At 40.3% G+C, this 21,533-nt stretch overlaps 1 protein-coding gene across 2 annotated transcripts in view; it reads left to right on the forward strand.

Annotated features, from left to right (window-relative positions):
• CFAP44 (cilia and flagella associated protein 44) overlaps positions 1 to 21,533 on the forward strand; it is a 75,905-nt gene that overhangs the window by 19,287 nt on the left and 35,085 nt on the right. For both annotated transcript variants that reach the window (XM_050956018.1, XM_050956024.1), the window contains 9 exons: positions 295 to 450; positions 853 to 900; positions 3,551 to 3,650; positions 4,944 to 5,038; positions 11,854 to 12,063; positions 12,547 to 12,657; positions 17,366 to 17,518; positions 20,523 to 20,744; positions 21,324 to 21,469. In XM_050956018.1, the coding sequence (XP_050811975.1) occupies positions 295 to 450; positions 853 to 900; positions 3,551 to 3,650; positions 4,944 to 5,038; positions 11,854 to 12,063; positions 12,547 to 12,657; positions 17,366 to 17,518; positions 20,523 to 20,744; positions 21,324 to 21,469 (1,241 nt within the window). The remainder of the gene's footprint in view (positions 1 to 294; positions 451 to 852; positions 901 to 3,550; positions 3,651 to 4,943; positions 5,039 to 11,853; positions 12,064 to 12,546; positions 12,658 to 17,365; positions 17,519 to 20,522; positions 20,745 to 21,323; positions 21,470 to 21,533) is intronic.

Here is a 21,533-nt window from a genome sequence, read left to right on the forward strand (position 1 = left end):
ATGATTTTTGAGATATGGGTAATAATCCAATTCCTAGAGGACAGAGACCTATAAACACATTTTACATGGGCCACTGAACAGATATTAGATGGTGACAGCCTCTGATTGGCTTGAACATGACCTGGAGCAGTCACAATGATGTGGACACAACAGGCTTCCTATTCTATATCCTGAGCCACCCATTCCCTTGGATTCTTATAGTTTGATTTTATATTGCCATTGTGCATGTTAATGTGAGATATGTTGGCATTTGGATTAATGAACGCTGCTCTGTTCACTTCCAACTGCTTGAAGGTGTGGGACTTTGAGACGATAGATGCAGCTGATTCTGTGGAGGCCACAGGTCTACTAGAGATGGAGCATATGAATGAACTTCTTGTTGGCAAGAATGTCAACTTGAGCTCCATCATGAAAATTCATGATCTTGGACAGCCCATCTGGTATGCTCAGGTAAGACATATATTTGCATTCTTACGAGCTCTGTGGAGCAATATTGGAGAGGCATGTGGTAATGCATTGCTAGAGGAGGCAATCTGTTTTTTCTTGTAGAACTAGTACCTTGTCTCCTCCTGCATTATTTTTAGAATAGAATAACATTTGAGTCTCTCTTCTGCTTTGAGAGTGGGAGCTATATAGGTGTGGGAGAATTTGGAAGTGTCATTCCCAGGCTTCATTGCCCTGTTCTGCTACCGAGCACCAGGTGAAATTGACATCAGGCTATGAGTCTAAATCCTGTTTCTTCCAGATGATTGAGATTCTTACCTACAGTATTTGTAAAGAATTACAAGACTAAATGCTATTTTCAAACTTAATTTGAAAGAACATTCAGATGTTAAATATTTATTTTTTTAGGATTCCAATGGAGCCATCTGGAAGCTTGATCTGAGTTTTTCAAATGTCGTAAGTTTTATTCCCAGCTCTCCACCCACCCTGTTTTTTAAGTTCCTTTAATTACACTGCTCTACTGCCAAAATGCTTCTGAACTAAATGTAGTCCAACTTTACTAATTCTGGGTCACAGAGAACGAAAATGATGCTTAAAATTGTTGATTGGCTCTAGTTTTCAAGATATGCTATTGGGTCAGTATATACGACCCTTGACTTGGGAATGGCAGAGGATAAGTGAGTTATAAAGGGAAAGGATCTCACTTTAAACCAGAAATGACTAAAATACATCTTTGACTGGATCTATGAATAAATCTATGACTGGGTTTGGACAGTACTTGCTTTTGAGGCAAAACAATGAATGATGCAATCTGAAGCTGGTATTGCGTCATACATGATATGAATTGCATCATGTTATTCCTAGAAGTCATGGATGATGCAATCATAATGAAGCTTACATCACTCTGCTGAACAACTTGCCCTAGATCAGCTCTAGAAATCATACAGTGTCGTGCTCTCTTATTTGTCAGTGTTTGATTTTGCAAAGAGACACAGTTCTGTTTAGCCAAAGTGAGCAGAGATGCCTCATACTTGTGTGAAGAGTGCAGACAGCAGAAGTTATGTTTGTGGTGAAGTGACTTTTGCATCACAACAGTGCAGTATAACCACTATGGTTAAGAAAGCCTATCACCTTTATTTTGGCTGCAAAATTGGAGATCAGGACAAGAGGTGGGCCCCACACATATGCTGCAACACTTGTGCAACAAATCTTGGCCAGTGGTTGAACAAGAAAAGGAAATCTGTGCCTTTTGCAGTGCCAATGATTTGGAGAGAGCCAACAGATCATACCAGCAATTGTTACTTCTGCATGGTGCCTCCAGTTGGGAAAGGTGTGTCAAAGAAGAAAAAGTGGTCTGTGCATTATCCAAATATTCCATCAGCTATACGCCCAGTACCCCACGGAGAAGGACTGCCGGTTCCTGATGCACCAGAATCATTCTCACTTGAGTCAGACGAGGAAGAGGATGAAACTTCTGGTCCTGAACCATCAATGTTACAGGACCCACATTTTCTCCCATCCTCCTCCTCTGAACCACACCTCCTAACACAAGGTGAACTGAATGACCTTGTCAGGGATTTGGAACTACCCAAGAGTAAGGCAGAGCTGTTGGGCTCCAGACTACAGCAGTGGAATCTCCTGGCAGGCTATCAGGGCAAATGGAGCCCATCAATGCTTGCAGACTATTGCTGGACAGTGACAAGAGATGCTCCATTTAATGAATACAAGAGACAAGCTCCATTTAATGAATACAAGAGACAAGCCAAGAAGCGCCAATTAGACACTGAATAGGACTAAACTATGTACATAATAGTTTTTTGCCTTTTCTTTCATAATAAAGTTTATGTATATAACCCTTTTGCTGATTTTTAAAGTGTTACATAAACAGGACAGGCGAAATATCATCATGTGAAGCAACCATAAACACACGAAAAGACCTAGGTTTACAATTTGTGATTAAAACTCTACTATATACACAACATACATAGACACAAAATGTAAAAAATTAAATATCTTACAAACAGTAGCCAACCAGTTGTTTTAATTGTCATATTTGACTTCAGCACATCAAAATACATAATAAATATCACATTTTATCTCTGAAGCAGACGACTTCTCAAAAATTGTAGACCAGTGTTACATTGTGTGGCCACAAAGTGCCATTCAACTTTTGACCAACTGTACAGCTGAGGATTTAGTGTTATTATCAGGCACACCTTTATGTTTTATCTTCACTGCTTCATTAATTACAATTATTGGCCAAGATTTTCAAAGGTAGCTATTGATTTTGGGTCCCTCAATTGTTGACTGCTAAACTGGAACTACTTTAAAGGGGCCTGATTCTCAAAAGGTGAGAAGTGATGGACGTTAATGTGAGAAGTTAAGGTGTGGGCTGCTACTACAACCTGTCTGGATAGGTATTTCTGAAGTGCTCATCACTTTTGTATCTAGATGACACTGAGGACAACATTCACATTTCTGTACATTTGATCAGACTGATTGCTATTATTACCGCTGTAGATCTGCTATTGGTGGAAAGGGTCACATGAGCAGAAAAGTTAAAACAGACACTTTGTGTTTGATCAAAAATTCCATCAAGCATACCCTGTAGCAGCAGGTAAATGAAGCTGCGGCACAATTATGGCAAAAAGCTATGTAGAAAGTGTATAATAAATACAGGAGTATATATGGAAACCTATTTTTCAACTTGGGTTGGAAAAAGACTTCCAGTGAAATATAAAGCCCTTGGCTTAAGGTCATTTTCTCAGCCTTCAAAGCAATCGTTTTCTATTATAAATTTGATCTCCAGGCATTGTACCTCCCAATTTAATATGTTATTCACCTTTATTTTTACATATCTGCTGCCATATTTTTAAATCCAGGTGCTTAATATGCCTGTAAAAATTTGTTCATGCACCTGTTGTACAATCAAAATGGGCATTTGTGGGTATCTTGTTGCATGTACAAACTCCACACTTTTGCATGCAATAGATGTAGGGTAGATTTTGCACGTTTATTTTAGGTGTCCATTTTATGTTGATGAGGCATTGCAAGCCATGTTTTCAGTCTCTGAATGTAGGAGAACTCTGTTCTGATTTCTCTGTAGACCCATGATCCAGAGTGCCTGTTTACCTTTCACTCGGGAAAGATTGAAGCCATGGGTGTCTCTCCTGTCACATATCTCATGGCCACTACTGCACTTGACCGTAAGTACAACTCTTCCCTAAGCGGTTAACTTGTAAGAGCAGGGTTGCAGCTGTCGGGCTCATTGTGGAATTATTCTGTTTTAAACTCATGTGTTTAGTTCACAGTTGTAGTGGAAGTGTGTCTTTACTTTGTAAAGATACCTACCAGCTGGTCATTATTCTTGGGGACAGTTTTTTTTAAATAATTAGAACAGATCATTAATGGGTTGAAGCCACAAAGTGCAAGGAGTATCTGATCTCAAGAACTAGGTTTTCAGTTAAAGAAAGTCTCAATGTGAAGCTTTATAAACTCTGTGAAAGAACAGAAAAGGGGAGAATTGTTTAAATAACTTTCATATTCCAGACTCAGTGGATCAACAAGTGTTTTATAATGCACTACATTTATGGCACTGTATAAACAATTTTGAGTATTAATACTTGTGCCTTTCTTGGTAGCTGCAACAGCTATCATGTCCTCATTAATAGTTTCTCAGACTATGGACATTTATTTAATTTATGAAGGTGTGCCTGAGCAAGCCTTTAGCACTTCATTTTAGCACTTGTTAGAGAGGGAAGGAATATTGGCCATTTCATTGATATTATCCTTCATACTTTTCAGAAAGTGCCACAGGGTCTTAAACTTGATCTTGTCAGCTATTAATTATATATGGTGTACTACTAGAATCCATGTATTGTGGCCTGAAGGCAAAATTCCTACCACTTGAGCCAAACTGAAACCTATGAGGGTTGCTGATTGTTATTGAACTGTATGCACTAACAGGGGTTTCCACATGCCATTAATTCCAGCTAAAGTGAAACTGGCTCTTATCTGGATTCTTCTCCATTTTAACCTATTTAATCACTTTCCTCAAAGGCAAATCCAAGTATCATTATATAATTTTTTTCTTATGCTGTCAGCACAGGACTTCCTGTAGTACATGTCAGTGTTGTACCTGTGACTACTCGATAATGACCCCAGCTGGCCAATGAGGCTCATTCCTCCTTGTTCAGAGCCGAATATGTTATTTCTGCAACAGTCTCAGCCCCTATTACCCTTGGGTGTGAGTGTTTAGGTCAGAGTTAATAAAGCTAGTGTTTCCTTTGTGATAGTACAGAAAGCTACAGTGCTACATAACCATCAATAAGGTACTTGCAGGTGTGAGTTTTGATGTGAAATGAAAGATTACTAACTTTCCATTCAACCTTTCATTAAGATGCATCAGAAATTTGTCCTGAAATCTTAACAAGTAGTTTTTCAAGAAAAAATTGTTTGCAATAACCTGTCTCCTTTCCACTTCCATCTGTCTTACACAGACTCAGTGCGTATCTATGATTTCATTGGCAATTGTCAGTTGACTGAGATTAAGTTTAAACAGGGAGGAACGGCACTGACTTGGGCACCTCGAGTGGTAAGTTTACCCTACTGCAGTGCGTTAACATGGATTCATAATGTGGCTATTTCATTGCAATCACACATGTTCATGACACAGGGTTTTAATGAAATTATTGGCCAGCTTGGCCTTTATGAATCACCGTTGGTGAGGTTATTTCACAGTGGTAAGATAAAGGTCTGGGAAATTTTTTCTTCCTTCACTGGGATATCTGATATGAGCAAGCTTTTTGCACTATAGAAGATTATCCCAGAGCAGTAGAGCTTGGATTTATTGTATGGGTGTTTCCCCATGTCTCTTGGCTTGCCAGGCATTCTACATGGCCTGTTGTACAGATTTGTAAAGGTGAGCAATGTGGACACTCCCAGATAATACTCTGAGTCTATGTCTGGAATAGAGTTTTTGCTCTTTAACTCAAGCTTATTAATTGCTGAAATGGGGTGGCACTCACCTCTTGCAAGCACCCCTGTGACCAGGGCCCCAGAGAGGCCACGCTGAGATTGCTGAATTAGGGCAAACTGCAAAAAATGAGGCAGATAATCCCCAAAATTGGTGGCTATTCTAACACAGCTTCCACAGTACCTTACTGGTTACCCAGAAGGTAGAAATACAATTCCTTTAAAGCAAACCAGCCATGAGCTCCCAGCCAGATAGCCAAGTCAAATATGATGAGGATTACTGAAAATCTTGTTCACCATATAAAAGGTTCTACCAATCCCAAAAGATCAGACACATTACCCACCAGGTTAATGAATCTCATATCTTACCCAAATACACACAGCCAATTCTTTTAAACTAAACTAAGATTTATTAAAAAGAAAAGAGAGCGTATTGGTTAAAAAAGATCTTTATACGTAAAGATATGAATAAAGTTCTTAGGTCAGTTTCATAGTGGAGATGATGAGCTTTAGAACTGTAAAGAGTCCTTTCAGAATTAGTCCAGAGGTTACAGTCCGATGTCCAATATCGGGGTGATCCAGATGGGACTGGATACCTCAGTCTTGTCACTCAAACATCCCCTGATGAAGCTTAAGCAGATCTGAGGTAAAAGGATCAGCACCCAAGTTATCTTTATATAGATCACTGTCAGGCTATGATAGCCTCTTGACAGCAGGTATTCCTTGGGTGAAGAATAGCTGCTTTGTAGTAAAACTACCTATTTCCTATGCGTACACAAGTAACTAGTTGCATTCATCAGCATAAGGTAATTATCCATTAATCAGTTCATAGACAGTTTACTACAAACTTCAACGAGAAATAGACTGACATTACACCCAAGTTTCATCTAAATGTTAATATTCCCTTTAGATCTCAGAATCAATGGATATAGAAATAGACAGGAACTGTCTGTTTACATCTAACAAGATATAAGTAAACACATACAGTTAGTATTACCTCTAATTCTCCAACAATACAGGTTTGCATTTCAAAGCTCTAATTCTCCAACAATACAGGTTTGCATTTCAAAGCTCTAGTCTATTGAACATGAAATGGTCCTAACTACCATTTATATACTTTTCTAACAGGTCTCAAAGGGTTGAATTTGGGTCATTTAGCCAGCTGGGTTGCTTAACCCTTTCTGGCTCTGTGTCACAGCCCCCTTGGCAGAGAGCGTGTGCCTGCACTTCCTCTGCCTTGTGATGAGTCTTCAGCAACTCAGCCCTCTGGCCGAGTCTCACACAGTCTGTATGTGAAACAACAGACATATAAACCGCTTTTGTGGTATAAGTCCAACGGAGGGCCTATCCCAGTACTCCTTGGTTAATCAGTGTCCTTCTGTAACCATCTGTGGTCTCAGGTCCTTATTTAGTCCAGCAGTCTTTAAATAGTCTTGGCCCAGAATATCAAGCCATACCCCCCAGGGCTCCCTCCATGGAGGCAACATCTTTGCCTTCTCTGAGCCTTTCTGGCCCCAGCTGGGCCACTATACAGTTCAGTACCCCTTTTTGGGGTGTATCAAAGTCCAGCCACTTCCCCAGTGGCTAATGGGTGTGTGTGTGTGGGGAATCTGGGCCTGCCCACTACTCTGGGTCACAACCCAGGGATCCTACAGATAGTTAAAAGGGATGTGGTGGATGGCTGCTAAATTGTGTTGCTGGTACAATTCCCTGGGCCACAGCACATTATTCACCCTTACCTCAGGGCCTTCTCCTGATTGAGTCCCAGCAGCCCCTCTTTGCTCCCTGCCAGCAACTGCTTTGTCCAAGGTCCTTCAGCAAGCCAGGAGCACCAAATTCCCTTCTCTGGCTCCAAGCAGCAACTGAACTCACGCTGGCCCTCCAGCTCTTTTATACTAGCCTACTGGGCCCTGATTGGGTGCTCCCTGCAGCCTCTTTCCTGATTGGCTGTGTCCTGTGCAGCCTCTCTAGGCAGCTTGGAGGACTCTCTCCACTGCCCTTTTCTGGGGCAGGGCGTGGCAGCGCTGTGAGGTCTCCAACAGGAAGTCTCAGGGCCTAGTCCACCCCATCACAATTTCCAATTAATTTGAGTTAACTAACAGGTTTAGACACTCCACAAATGGTTGTGACCAGGACTGAACATTTGTGGAGTGTCTATACTATCTTTTAAAAATATATTAGCTAACTTGAGTTAATTGGCAATCAATTCACTTGAGTTAAACTGTTTTGTAGACATGTTTTTGAGCAAACATTTATAGTAAGTCTGCAGAGGTCACTTATACAGGCAGTCAGAGAGGGAAATACTGTACCTTGATTTTTAAAGGGTAGGGTGGCTTTATGACTATGCTTTCAAGAGCATTTGTGCTATGCAATCTTATGACTATATTATAGGTGACCAACTGTGTGCTTATGAAGTAAGCTGATTGGGCCCTACAAATATACAGCACTATACTCAGGGCCAGATTTACAAGGGTAAACAGATACTTTTAAAGACGCAGCTAGGTACCTAACTCTCATTGAAAGTCAGAGGGAAGTAGGTACCTTACCTGCTTATGCTTTTGTAAATCCCACTAGATGCCTCTCTGCATCTTTAAGTGCTAAAATGCCTTTGTAAATCTGGCCCATAGTGCATCCTAGAACATTTTCATTCAGTTTCCTTTGAAGTACTGGTATCTGAGGGAGATATACCTGGCCAGATGGATGAAAGGACTGAGCCCAGTATGTAAGTTCCTACTGCAAGTAGCTAGTCAATGAAAGTAAGTCAATTTATATCATATGCTATGAGCCATTTATTTGTCTAGGATCATTTAAATATCTCTTCCCTAAAAAGAATATTAGAAGCTGCTGTTGGTTCAGATAGTGTCCCTAGTCTCTGTTTGCCAGAAGCTGGGAATGGGCGGCAGGCAATGGATCACTTGATGATTGCCCTGTTCTATTCATTTCCTCTGGGGCACCTGGCGTTGGCTACTGTCAGAAGCCAGAATACTCAGCTAGATAGACCTTTGGTCTGACCCAATATGGCCATTCTTATGTTCTTACACCACTGTCCTGTGAGTTACAAGCATGTGAGTCCCATCTGACATCGAAATCAAAGCTCATTTTCCATAGTGGTATGTAGCATCGCTAAAGACTACTAGGCTTTTAAAATTAAACCATGTTCCCTGCATGTGACTCTTTCCTTCATGTATGTGGACAATAGAAACTCCATATAGAATGATTTATGAGATGGGGTATATGTTAACTCTAGAGCTGTGTGTTGTACAGTTTCTCAATATCCTCTTGATGTTGATCCCAGGTAAAGTAATGGAGTAGCTGATGTGGAACTTGATTAAATTAAATTATTCTCTAATACTTTATTAATGCCAATCAGCATAGATTTATGGAAAATTGACCCTGTCAAACCAACTTAATTTTTAAATGAAAATGCATATTTGGTTGATAAAGGCATTTGATGTAGCACTGCACTATATTTTGATTTAAAAATTAGAACAATACAAAATGAACATGGGACACATTAAATTGATTAACAGTGGACTGACAGGTCTCATAATGTAATTATATTTGGGGACTCATCTTTGAGCAGGTGCGTTTCTAGTGGGGCCCCACAGTGATTAGTTTTTGCCCTACGCTGTTTAACATTATTATTAACTACCTAGAAGGAAACAAAATCATTGCCGAGAAAGTTTGCAGATGACACATAGATTAGGGGAGTGGTAAATAATGAAGAATACAAGTCACTGATTCAGAGCGATCTGGATCGCTTGGTAGAATTGGAAGTCAAATCCTACTGAGGACGATAGAAAGGAGTATAAATTCTGGCAAATCAAGGGTAAAAGTGTAATTAGGCAGGCCAAAAAAGAATTTGAAGAGTAACTAACAAGGGACAAAATATAACAGCAATTTTTTTTAAAGTATGTCAGAAGGAGGAAGAGCAGGAAGCCTGCCATATAATCAATGGGGCCACTGGATGATCAAGATGCTAAAGGAACTCTCAAAGAAGACAAAGCTGTTGCAGAAAAACTAAATGAAGCCTTTGCATTGGTCTTCACTGCAGAGGATGTGAGGGAGATTCCTACACTGGAGCATTCTTTCTGGTGGCAAATCTGAAGAGCTGTCCCAGGTTGAGGTGTCAGTAGAGAAGGTTTTGGAACAAACTGATAAATTAAATGGTAGTAAGTCATCAGAACCAGATGGTATTCACCTAAGAGTTCTGAAGGAACTCAATTAAGAACTTGCAGAACTGCTAACTGTGGTATATGTAACCTGTTGCTTAAGGCAACCTCTGTTCAGATGACTGGAGGATAGATAATCTAACACTGATTTTTAAGAATCTCCAAAGGTGATACTGGTAATTACAGGCCAGTAAGCTTAACTTCCAAGAAATTGGTTGAAGCTATAGAGAAGAACAGAAATATCAGACATGTAGATGAACATGATATGTTAGGGAAGAGTCAACACTGCTTTTGTAAAGGGAAATCATGCCTCACCAATCTATTAAAATTTGAGGTGGTCAACAAATATGTGGACAAAGGTGATCCAGCGGATACAGTGTACTTGGATTTTCAGAAAGCCTTCAACAAGGTCCGTTCCCGAAGGCTCTTAAGCAAAGTAAGTAGTTATGTCATAAGAGGAAAGCTCCACTCATGGAGCACGAAATGGTTACAACTCAGGAAATAAAAGGTAGGAATAAATGATCAGTTTTCAGAATGGAGTGTACTGGGACCAGTGCTGTTTAACATGTTCATAAATGATATGGAAAAAGGGGTAAAACAATGAGGTTGCAAAATTTGCAGACAATACAAAATGACTCAAAATAGTTAAGTCTAAAGCGGACTGTAAAGAGTTATGAAGGAATCTCACAAAACTGAGTGACTGCATAACAAATTGGCAGATGAAATTCATTGTTTATAAATGAAAATTAATGCACTTTGGAAAACATAATCCCGACTTTAGATATAAAATAATGGGGTTTAAATTAGCTGTTGCCACTCAAGAAAGGGATCTTGGAGTCATTGTGGACAGTTCTCTGAAAACATGTGCTCAATCTGCAGTGCCTGTCATAAAAACTAGCAATGTTAGGAACGATTAGGAAAGGAATATGTAAGACAGGAAATATTATAATGCCATTATATAAATCCATGGTGTACCCACACCTGGAATACGACCTCCACTTTTAGTTGCCCCATCTCAAGAAAGATATAAGAATTGGAAAAGATACAAGAAGGGCAACAAAAGTTATCGGGGTATGGAACAGCTTCTATATGAAGAAAGATTAAAAAGATTTGTATTATTCATCTTAGAAAGGAGATGACTGTGGGGGGATGTGATAGATTTATAAAATCATGAATGGTGTGGAGAAGGTGAATAGGGAGGTGTTATTTACCTCTTCACATAACACAAGAACCCAGGGTCACCCAATGAAATTAATAGGCATCAGGTTAAAAACTAACATAGGGAACTAAACAGGCAACCTGTGGAACTTGTTACCATGGGATGTTGTGATGGCCAAAACCATAACTAGGTTAAAAAAAGAATTAAGTAAGTCCATGGAGGATAGGTCCATCAATGGCTATTAGCCAACGTGGTCAGGGATGCAACTCCATGCTCTGGATGACCTAAAACCTCTGACTGCCAGAAGCTGGGAGTGGAGGATAGGCAGGTAGATGGATCCCTCAATAATTGCCCTGTTCTCTTTTTTACCTCTGAAGCATCTGACATTGGCCACTGTTGTACGATGGTAAACTGGGCTAGACGGATCATTGGTCTGACTCTGTACGGCCGTTCTTACGTTGTTCGCTTCAACCAGTTTACCATTAGAACAATGTGTTTTAATATGGCCAATGTAAGGTTATACATCTAGGAACAAAGAATTTAGGCCGTACTTAAAGGATGAGGCACTCTATCCTGAGAAGCAATGGTTCTGAAAAAGATGTGGGGGATCATGGTGTATAGTCAGCTGAACCTGAGCTCACAGTGTGATGATGTGATAACAAGAGCTAATATAGTCCCTGGATACATAAATAGGAATATTGAGTAGAAGCACAGAGGTTATATTATTTCTGTATTTGGCACTGGTGCAACTGCTACAGGAATATTTGATAGTGGGCTTTTCAATCTAGCAGACAAAGGTATAACAAGATTCAATGGCTGGAGGTCAAAGCTAGACAAATTCAGAGTGGAAATAAGGTCTACATTTTTAACCATGAGAGTAATTAACCATTGGAACAACTTACCAAGGTTTGTGATGGCTAAAATCAAGGTTGAATGTTTTTCTAAAAGATATGCTTTAGTTCAAACAAGAATTATTTTGAGGAAGGTATGGTCTCTGTTATGTATGTTAAACTAGGTGATCACAGTGGTCTCTCCTGGCCTTGGAGTCTACAAATCTTATCTTTTGCCTGAAGATGCAAGTGTTTTTAATTTCATTATGCACAGGTAAATCCCAAAGGAGGTCTAATTGCTGTTGGGTTTGAAGATGGCGTTGTTCGCATTATTGAAGTTTATGATCCCAGGGGTCTCGCCGTTGTTGCAGGACGGACCTATGTAGGGAATGCAGAGATGCGTCTGAAACAAGCTTTTAAACCCCACACTGCTGCAGTTACAGCCTTGGCATACGAACGAAATGGGGAAGTACTTGCCACAGGGGTATGTGTTACTTATTCACTGAATTGTTTTTATTAAGCCAAAAATATAAAACTATTTTAAGGTGACATGATTATGCTTATTTATTGATTTATTGAATCATACCTGCCTCAAGGAGGCTTTTCTTGTGATCTCCTCTTAGCCATTGCAGGAAATAGCATCTGCTGTCACATGGACCATGGAGATTAAGGGTTGTATGGACTACGGGGTAAGACCCCTGCAAAATCAGGAGAGGCTCAGGGAGAAAAGATCCCAAAGCACTTGGGGGAGGATAACTTAGTGCCTAGAATTACCTGATTTTCTGTATCTGTGATGGGTCTAAGTAGATTATCTATCCAGTTAGTAGGGAGTTGTATTGGCTGACAGATATTGGGAATTCACAGCACTGAGGTGAGGGGTGTATGCAGCCCTTATCTGAAGTATGTGAAATGGTTAGAGAGCCTTGAAATGCATGCTTTTCAGCACCTTTCTTCTTTTCTTTCTCAGAGTAAAGACAAAACAGTTTTCTTCTTTGCCGTTGAAGACAAATATGAGCCAATTGGATACATTTGTGTTCCTGGGCCTGTGCAGGCATTACAGTGGTCTCCACCTTCTCATGTGAGTAGTGAATGTTTTGCCTGGTGCTTTAGTCTTATTTTTAAAAGAAGCTGTTTCAACACACTGATGTTGTAGCCTACATTGTTATCTTAAGGATGAAGAATCCTCATCTAAGCAATGTATTACAGACACTTTTCTGCCATACTCTTCATACCCTTTCAGGATGAGAGAGATTACTAAACAGAATTGTCCTTCAGTACAATCACTTAAGAGTTTTGGACCTGAGCAACAGAGTGCAGGATCACCTGGAAGCTATTAGAAACTTGGTCGACCACCTTCACTTGCTCCTGTGTGAGAAACAAGCCTTTGCATCCACTAGTTAAACTTTTAAGGCTTAGTTTTCATTTAAAAAGCACGGATTTGAACATGGACTGTGCCTGTTGCCCATATTCAAATAGGCATATGCAATTGTAAACAAAGCTTTCAAAGCATCAAAAGCAAACCCTTAGGTGTTTCTCTGAACTCAAGCTCCAGTGCCTTTGATGTTTGTCCATGACTAATTCAAATAGTATTTTATTATTAAAAAACAAGATTTCAAAAGTTTAATAAGGTCAGGTCCACCCTAGAAACTTCTGCCAGGGTAATAATGTTGGTTGGGGGTGTAAGGTTCTTTATGAAATTTATAAACTAGCAAAAAGCCCTAGCGTAGATTGTCATGCTATCTCGAGTGACTCACAACTGTGAGTGCCAATCTCAGGACAGACTGTCAGAAAATAGGGCAGACATCCCAAACTGGTGGTATATTCTATAATTAGATTTCACCAAGCCAGTAATAGATGTGCACTCCTGGATCGTTATACCAGTATTACCATGGAGTCACAGGGAGTCTCCTTATGCTCTCCAGCCTATATTGCCATCCAGACAAACTGGAGTTTCTGATAAAAGTTTATATAAACCCCAAATCATATTGGGTTACTCCCAGTCCCAAAGGATCAGTCACTTCTTACCCCAAATCAATTGGAACTCTGGACCTTACCCCAAAAATCACACTGGTAGCCAAATCTCTGGTAAACTAACTAAAGATTTATAAGCTAAGAAAAGAAATGAGAGTTATTGAGAGGTTAAAGCAGGTAAAATCCATTAACAGGTGAGTCAGAGTTTGTAAATCCAAATGTAGTAATCTGCTAGCTTTCCAAAAGTCTCTCGGGGTCACCCAGAATAACACTGGGGATCTCTGTCTTGCATCTGGAATGCTTCCCTGTAAGTGTCCAAACAGTTCAGAAATACAAGATCTTTCTGTGAAATCCATTTTTAATCTTCTCCAGAAAATAATCTGAACAGTGTCTTCACCCACATGGGTTTTGATGAGTAAGAAATACAGACTGAGTCTGTGATTTTCCATTGTTGAACACAATGCCCTTGCTTTGAAGTTAGCACTCTTCTTCGTTTGCATTTCCCCAAGGCTTCATCTGCATTTAAGGGGTTATTTAGTTACAAGAATATACATAAAGGTAATTGCCTGCCATCACGTTATAATAGAAATAGATAAGTGAAAACAATACAAGTAACATTCCATTAGTTTTTATGAAGTTTTAACATGTGACTACCATCTCACATTAACATAACTTTAATCTAGGATTATTTAATTACAGGGTATCATAATGTAGAAGTAATGTCATAGCAAACTACAGGAGATAGGTGGATGAAAACAATATAATCAACATCTCCTTTGATCTCTGTTAGCATAAGCGTAGATGCAGTTATACCGGCCAAAAAAGTCCTTTAGCCAATATGGCTTGTTTTGTTTGGGAAACTGATATAAGCTAGATGGGCAAAAGGATTTTTTTGCCGGTATAAGTTGTCTCTGCCAGGGGGTTTGCCACTATAGTTGTACATACTAGTATAGCTGTACTGGCAAACCCTATCTAGACTAGACCTGGCCCAAGTAACCATGGGAATTAGATCATAGCTGCTATCTTGGATTTATTCTATGATGGCAACCCTACTCCCTGTTTACCTGACAAGCACAGTATGTCTTCTCCCTCTGGCTTGTCAGGCTTTTCTGATTGTCCTCCTGCCCACCAGTGACAAGTATCTATCCCAACCTTTCTGATAGGTGCAGAAACCCTCCTAACATAACGTATTTATTTGCATGTATAATTTTTAGGTTATACATTCATATAACTGTCAAATGTATCTTAATTTTTCTTACTTTAATATAAGCAAAGAAGAAGATTAAAAGATAAACATTTAATTAATGGTGTAGATTTTATGTTTACAAAAGCAATGTAATTTGTTCTGATTCCTACAGCAACTGCAACTAGCTCCCTTTGCACACATTAGGGCTGGGTGAATTACTTCAGATAAAATAAAGAGCCCTGCCCCATGCCCGAGGCCTCCTTTGGGGAAAAAACACCTATATGCAAACCTGACTTTTATTGCAATTTTAAAAGTTTGGATAATTTTTCCTCCTACCTCAGTTATTCCTCTGACATTGGCATTTCAGGGATCTAGCAGGGACCAGAAATCCTGTAAGATAGCTGGGGTGGGGGGTTCCCCAAGATTTCCAGGCCAGTCTTAAAGACATAAGAGATATGGATTGTACAGATAAAGCATCTAAACTTTCAGCTGCTTATTCAGACAAAACTTCTGACCCAAGCGTTTGGTTCAGACCCATCTGTGACTGGAGTCCTGAGGTCACTCAGTTAGGGTGAACTGCAAAGAATGGGGCAGACAATCCCCAAAGCTGGTGGATATTCCAATTTGTAGATTTACCAAGCCAGCACAAAACAGCATGTTTATTACCTCACCGGTTGCCCAGAAGCCAACAACACAGTTCCCTTAAAGTAACCCAGCCTCAGGCCTCCACCTAGACACCTAAGTCAGATATGAAGAGGATAAACGAAAATCTTATTCATCATATAACGAAAATCTTATTCATCATGTAAAAAAGTTCTACCAATCCCAAAGGATCAGACACATTACCTCCGAGGTTAATGAATATTCCAGATCTTACCCAAATACACACTACAGCCAATTCTTATTAACTAAATGAAAATTTGTTAAAGGAAAAGAGAAAGAGTATGGTTAAAAGATCAATATACATACAGACATGAGTTCTGTTCTTGAGGTTCAGATTCATAGCAAAGATGGTGAGCTTTGTAGTTGCAAAGAATTCTTTTAGAATTTAGTCCATAGGTTATAGTCCAATGTCCAATATATATTTAGGGTGTTCCAGTTTAGGACTAGGATGTCAATTTTGTGACTCAAACTTTCCCTGGTGAAGCTTAAGGAGACCTGAGATAAAAAGGATTAGGACCCAAACATCTTCTATACATTTCATGCCTTCTTTGTCAGGTTGGAGTCCCTCAGCGACTAATAGACCCTCATTTCCTAAGCATCGCCTGGTAATTATTCACACAGATTAACATAAAGCAATTGTCTGTTTTTCCACCATTCACAGATGATTTGCTATACGTTTCAAAGAGAGATGAATACCACGACATCCTATGTTTACAGTTCATTTAAATGTTAAGATGTTCTTTTGATCTCTGAATTAACAGAATACAGCATAGACAGGGACTGTTTGATTACATTGTTGACCACTACCAATATATATGTAAATACACAAACAGTATCTCCCCATATGTCTTTAAGAGGGTTGAATTTTAGTCATTTATCCTGTAGGATGCTTAACCCTTTCTGGTCATGCGTCACATCTTCTTTCAAAGAAGCCAGGTTCACAAGGTGTCAATGATTCCCCATCTTCCCTGAGCACCTCCTTGCAGCAGGGCACCCTAACACTCGATTTACAGTCCCACTTCCTCTCTCAGGCTCCTAGGAGCTCCCCCCCCCCACAACAGTCTCTCTTGCCTCAGTAATACCCATCCTTGGGGCTGGCTTATTACAAAAACATAGTGCAAATAATCCATAACACAAGTCCCAAAACATAGTCCATTTATCAACCCCAGTGCATGTAATCCTTATAACCCCACAACAGCTAGTCCATCAGCATAGCACATACCATACTCTGGCATCCTCCACCACCTTTGGGCTCTACTTCTGTCCTCTCCTGACTTTCTGCCAGGACAGCCACCCAAGCCCTTACAGGTCAAGTGCATCTCCACTCTTCCTAGCAGAATTACACCCTCATCCCCCAAACCTTTTGCTGGGAGTTCTTCCTCGCCAGTGGAATATCCATTGCTTCCCCTGTTTTGTTAACCTCTCATCTCAGACAGGCGAGCAGATAGGTACTTCCACTGTTCCCAACTTCAGCCCTTTCTGGTCCTCAGCTCCAGCTCTCTGGCTTAGAAGTCAGCATGCAATGCCCTCTGCTGCTCTTCTGCCTTTAACTTTCTGGTCCTGCCTCTTGGCCTTTGGGAGGTCAGCTAGCAAACCCTCCTCTAGCCGTCCCTACAAGCCTCCTCTCTCTCTAATTCTCCCTGATCCTTTATAGCACCAGGTGCTGCTCTGCCTTTTTAATTGGCCAACTGGGAACACCTGTACTTGCACAGAGGAACTGGACCTGCTTCATTTAAAGGGGCGAATCACCTTGTGACACTAAACATCATCATGCTGCTCTCAGTCTAAGATGATATTCTCTGATTTCTGGTGGTGATTCGTCCATTTAAATAATCACATAAAGTGAACATTGACTGGCGTGCCTTTGACTTTGTGGCTTGACAACTTCTAACCTTTAGCTTTACTCTTCCTCTTTCCCACTTCCATATGTCTATCTGATGCTTGTGTTTTATGTGCTATTCTACAGGCAGAGAGCATGCTGCTTGTGCTCTGTGAGAATGGCTTTGCTCTTCAGGTTCCTGCACCCATCCTTGGAGAACAGGACACAGTATCCACCTATGAGATCAAAGACCTGCCTACACAGTATTTTCATTTCTGCAGCATTAAATCCTGGATCAAGGTAAAGAACTGTCCTGTAGGGAATTAAATTCTCAGCCCTCAGTTACCAGTATCCCTAGAGTGCAAAACTACTCCACTCAAGTTGCTAGTCTGTGAGGTGCTGAATGCAGGGTTCCAGCTGAGCCATTCATAAGGAAGGACCAGGCACAGACCACTCCTGGCTTTGCTTCATCTATCGGAAAATATATGTTGTCAACACTAATTCATGGAAATAAAAAGTGGAATTGAGGAATAACATATAGCTTATAATGCATGTATATTATAGGATTACACTAGTGGTAGTAGAGATAAAGTTAATATGTCACTTCCATTCTAAAATATATTTTTAGTTTTTAATTTTCAGAAAAATTATCCTTACAGCTGTAATTTCTCATGCTCTATCTCAGCCTCAAAGGAAATTCTTTTGAACAGTTTCATAAACATGGATTTGGCCACTTTTGAGTTAATCAAACATGAAAAATGGTTTTGCCAGTAAAATTTTTCTGATACTTTTTGAGTGCTGTGATAACTGTAAATGGACTCTTATACAAAAAAAAAGTCAATGTGACGTTGCACTGTATAAAATTTTATGAAAGTATGCTGATGAGTGTGAACATAATGTAACTAAAATATGCTTCAGGCAAAAGGTCTCTTGTAAGGTATCATTACAAATCTTATTATCTACTGAGCATGGTCATCCTATTTGTATAAATGTATCACTCTTGTATCAGAAACTAGAAATATGAACTATAACGCTGAGAGCCTATTTGAATTATACAAAGTGTGGGCCATTAATGATGGTTTGGAATCTTGATGGCTCCTATTAACCAGGACAATTGACTGTAGATGGCTCTGTTTTACTTGTAAGTCTTCCTGTGTACCTGTGTGCTGGCAAGTGGGCAATGAAGTCTTGCAGTGACATGTGATCATGTCACCTGAACTGGAATCCATCTTTAACCTGGTGCTTTTCTGTTGAGAAGGAGGGGGTTGGAACCCAGAGAGGGACAACGGATTCCCACTTTATGCAAAAAATATGTAAGTGGGTGGAAGAGAACAAAGGATGGGGCCATCGTGAGAAATCCCCTAGCTATCACCTGAGCTGGAACAAGGGCTGTGCCAGGGGAAAGGATTGTGCCCAGACTAGGGAGGTGTCCAGTCTGTGAAAGAAACTTATTGAAATATCTCTGAGGGTGAGATTTTATCGGTATTCAGTTTTATTACTGTATTAAGCTTAGATTTGCGTGTTTTATTTTATTTTACTTGGTAATTCACTTTGTTCTGTCTGCTATTACTTGAAACCACTTAAATCCTACTTTCTGTATTTAATAAAATCACTTTTTACTTATTAATTACCCCAGACTATGTATTAATACCTGGGTGAGGGGGGGCAAACAGCTGTGCATCTCTATCAGTGTTATAGAGGGCAAACAATTTATGAGTTTGCCCTGTATAAGCTTTATACAGGGTAAAACAGATTTATTTGGGGTTTAGATCCCATTGGGAGTTGGGCATCTGAGTGTTAAAGACAGGAACACCTCTGTTAGCTGCTTTCAGTTAAGTCTGCAGCTTTGGGACACATAGTTCAGACCCTGGGTCTGTGTTGCAGCAGATTGGTGTGTCTGGCTCAACAGGACAGAGGATGCTGGAGTCCCAGGCTGGCAAGTAAAGCAAGGGCAGAAGTAGTCTTGGTACAGCAGTTGGCAGTTCCCAAGGGGTTTTTTTGATCCATCCTGTCACAGTCAGGATTACATTTATGCATTCCTCAATGAGGATTTGCTCCTTTGAAGACATGTGAGGCCAAATTCACTGCTGGTATAAACATGGGCAACATCTTAGATAGCACTGAAGTTACACACTCTTTCACCAGTGGGTATTTTAGGAAACTGAAAAAGCAGCTCAGTGGCAGGGTGAGGATTAGAACACTGATTACCTGACTCTCGGCGTCAGTACTCAATCTGCCACATCACAGCTGCCTCTCGTGAGTGGTGGCACTTCCACTTTCAACTATCTTTTCAAAGATTTGTAACTACTATTTTGATGTTTTGTTAAAGATCTGGCAAAGCCCCAGCATCCACAGTGACCAGGAGGAATTCAGTACTCAGGAAGAAGAGATGTCTTTGACTAACTTACAAAGCTAATATTTCCCTGGGAAAAGATGACGTGATATTTGACACTTATTTATGCTAAGATACGTTTTAATAAAATGAAGATTTTAAGGATTGTATAAATTGGCCAGGGCAGTACTCTTCAATTCAGTGTTCAGAAGGAAGGTCATTACAAACATTTTGTTTTTCACTTTAAACTTATGTTTGAGCACAAACAATGCCACATGGGAATCTGAATTCAGGTCTCCAGCATAGTCCCTTTTACTTTTGGGTAAGTGAAGGACAGAGTTCGGGAATGCTGCGGAAGTAGTGCATCCAGTCTGTGAGTTGATAGAGAACCTCCCATTGCTGTCAAGCAAACCGTCTGGCTAACGTAAGGCTTGATTGGTTTGGGAAAAGCTGCATTTAGCATGTCTGTGGTGGAGGGTGCTTGCTGTTTCATTAGTCCTTGGAGGCAGAATATAAGAGGAGGCGGGAATGAGAGGATTCCCACTGCAGCTTCAAATGAGGTATGATGGGGCTTGTCTACACAGGCCCTGCAGTGTGTACTACGGGAGTCTGAATTGCTGAGTGCATCCAGGTGTTGTGCTGTAACTACTCCATGTAGTCCCTGCTAGATTGAACTAAAAGGTACCTAGTTTGTGTTAATGCAGTCCCGTTTCAAATAGGACTCTGTTAACTAGAAACATGTACCTTTTAGTTTGTGTTAGCAGGGCATATATGGGCAGTTGTAGCACAACATTTTAGTGCGTGCTGCATTTCACACATCTATAGTCTGCACTGTAGGGTTGTGTAGAGAGGCCTGACCTCTGTTTAATTGCGAGGAATACTTCTCTAATTTCTAGTATTTTTTATCATGAGAGCCTTTCAGTCAATGGTGCATTGGTTTCATGACTCATTTTTCACTGCTTTCTGTAACAGAGGGAAGAGGAGATTGAGCGCAGAGAGAAAAAGAAACAGGAGGAGGAGAAGGCAAAGTTGGAGTGGATAAAGAAACAGCAGGATATGGGACTTGAGATAGAAGAAGAGCCAGAGGCAGAACCTAAGAAAGAGGAGCCACTGCCACCCATCTACATTCCACAGGAGCCCAGCCCCATTGTCTGCGGGTTTTATTCAGCACCAGGGAAATTCTGGCTCTCTTTGGTAAATTAAATATTCTTTCATTTTTAATTTGAGAATAGGATTGTTAAATGTAGAGACAATAAGATTCATGGACTTGGGGATTAGGTGGCATAGAGAACTGGTATTTGGAATAAAAACCTTTTGCCTCTAGGACACAAGCTCATATGTGCCCCATGCTTGAAGATATCCAGATTCTCAGAGAAGACCAAGTGCTTGATGTGAATGCTAAGTAGTCTTTGTGAAATGGTTTTACAGTGTCATTCCAGGTCACAACAAATGGCACTCTTTTTGGTGGTCTCCCCAGAGAGGCCAAGATAGTCCTTTCCCCACTAGTAGATGGTGGTCCCTTGTGGTCATGACTGAGGCACATTGGTGGGACAGAGAGAGAGGCAAATGCTTGTAACTCCACTGATAATGATGGACTTATTCTGCGGATAAACAGCGTTTCCGGGGGGTTTTAGTCTGGCTTCTTTCACTTGCAATGGATTCATTTTTAAAAAGAAATTTTAAGAAAAGAGCAGTTGTTCATGAAACTGTATTTTCCTGGATGCCTGCATCAGCATCCTTTCCTCATGTCTTCTTCGTGGCCCTTCTCTTTAGAGTGGCTATGACTCTGGGTACCTCTACCACTGTGCATTCTCCCCGATTCAGCACCAAATATCCCCTGAAAGCAGGCAAGATGAGCCCTTTGAGGTGATTCCTATGGAGAACACAGATGACAACCCAATCCAAAGGATCTCCTTCTGGTAAAAGAGCTTATGCACTATGACTTACTAAACTGATTAACTGGAATAAGGAAATATGATGGTA

Source organism: Gopherus flavomarginatus, chromosome 1 (assembly GCF_025201925.1).
Source record: "Gopherus flavomarginatus isolate rGopFla2 chromosome 1, rGopFla2.mat.asm, whole genome shotgun sequence".
Classification (NCBI taxonomy): domain Eukaryota; kingdom Metazoa; phylum Chordata; order Testudines; family Testudinidae; genus Gopherus; species Gopherus flavomarginatus.